Source organism: Pteropus vampyrus, unplaced genomic scaffold (genome assembly GCF_000151845.1).
Source record: "Pteropus vampyrus isolate Shadow unplaced genomic scaffold, Pvam_2.0 Scaffold116, whole genome shotgun sequence".
Classification (NCBI taxonomy): Eukaryota; Metazoa; Chordata; class Mammalia; order Chiroptera; family Pteropodidae; genus Pteropus; species Pteropus vampyrus.
In genome coordinates, this window is record NW_011888897.1 from 2577395 (window position 1) to 2578993 (window position 1599).

The 1599-nt window shown below is 43.2% G+C and overlaps 1 protein-coding gene across 1 annotated transcript in view; it reads left to right on the forward strand.

Moving 5' to 3' along the window:
* Positions 1 to 1599, forward strand: part of VWF (von Willebrand factor) — a 124971-nt gene that overhangs the window by 104148 nt on the left and 19224 nt on the right. Inside the window, exon 40 of the mRNA XM_023533934.1 lies at positions 1013 to 1162. Within this exon, the coding sequence (XP_023389702.1) occupies positions 1013 to 1162 (150 nt within the window). The remainder of the gene's footprint in view (positions 1 to 1012; positions 1163 to 1599) is intronic.

The following is a 1599-nucleotide window of genomic DNA, read 5'->3' on the forward strand; positions in this document are numbered from 1 at the left end:
CCCCCGTGTGTTTTGGGATAAATTCCTAGAAGAAATATTCTGGGTCAAATGGTAAATACACACATACTAAATATTGCTAAATATCTAGCATACTAAATATCTATGTAAATAGATATTGCTAGATATTGCTAAATTCTCCACAGGGGTGGTATTATTTTCTAGCAGGCTTCTCAATAGAAGAACAAGGGTTCTTATTTAATGAGTTGTTATACAGAAATCAGAACATAAGCAGATATATAATAATCATTTAAAAACATTTGTACTGCTATTATGTGAATGAGGGTGGAAAACTGTTTGTAGCTTTGGAGGTCAGATTTGGGATTAATTTCAAAACTGTCGTTGTCTCTTGATCAAACAGCTTCCTCAGCACTTCATTCCTGCAAAATATTACATCCCAGGCTTTATACATTCTGATCCAAACCAATCTTTGTAATCTTATTTCACACATCCCTTCCATACCCTATAGTTCTTTTCAATAGGATCCCTTGTCTCTCAAACATATTCCATACTCTGTGCTTCAGAGTCTTTGCTTGTTATGTTCCTTGTCATTTGTGGGTCTCAAAGGAACACCCATTCATAACTCCTCCCTCATCTTCAGACCACTCCTCGTGGAATAGAAGTCTATATGTGGATACATTTTAAGTTCCAGGACATTACTGGGTCTGAGAATTAGAGTATCGCATTCTGTGTGACATAGGAAGGAGTTAAATGCAGTTAAGACAGTGATGAAACCAGATCAAGGCAGCCAGGGTGTTGTATCTGGGCTCAACAAAAGGCCACTCTCAGGGTAGATGGGAGATGGCTTTTCTAAGACTGGCGGGCAGAGGAGGGAAGAAGGGAAAATCTACTTCAGGAGCATCCTGCCCATGAGCAATGTGGGCAGAGACCATGTTGGTTTTATTTATGGCTGTATTCTCAACACCTAGAGAAGCTTCCAACACATAGGAGATGTTTCTAACTTCTTGTTTAGGTGAACTGAATGAGTTCACTCACGGAAACCTTGTGTCTGCAGGTTTGCGTCCACCGAGGCACCGTCTACCCTGTGGGCCAGTTCTGGGAGGAGGGCTGCGATGCATGCACGTGCACTGACATGGAGGATGCAGTGATGGGCCTGCGCGTGGCCCAGTGTTCTCAGAAGCTCTGCGAAGAAAGCTGCCAATCGGTAAGGGATGCAGTGGGGCTGGGCACCATGTGGAGCAGTCAGGGTAGGGCAGTACGGGAGGGAGTCCCAGGAAGGGGCAGGAAAGCCCCGTTAGTAACCTCTGGTTCAAGGCTATGGTGAGGGGGAAAGAGGGCCAGGGAGCTGTGTAAAAGAAGCACGAGGAAAGGGTGGCAATGTTATCCTTCTGGAATTCAGTCCTTGGCTAATGGTCATACCTATTGTGTGGTCTTGAGTCTACAGGACTATGGAGTAGGTTTGAGCAGAGATGTGGATTAAATGCCTAGAAAAGAGGACTTGATTTTTTTCCTATCTCTTCTCTTTTTAGACATCACCTTAGCCCATCCCTAGAACAGATATATGTTCTGAATTTTGAGGTTGTTCCAGTTTCAATGTCTTATAGTGTTTTTACATAGATTGGTGATTTTTCAGACCATGTT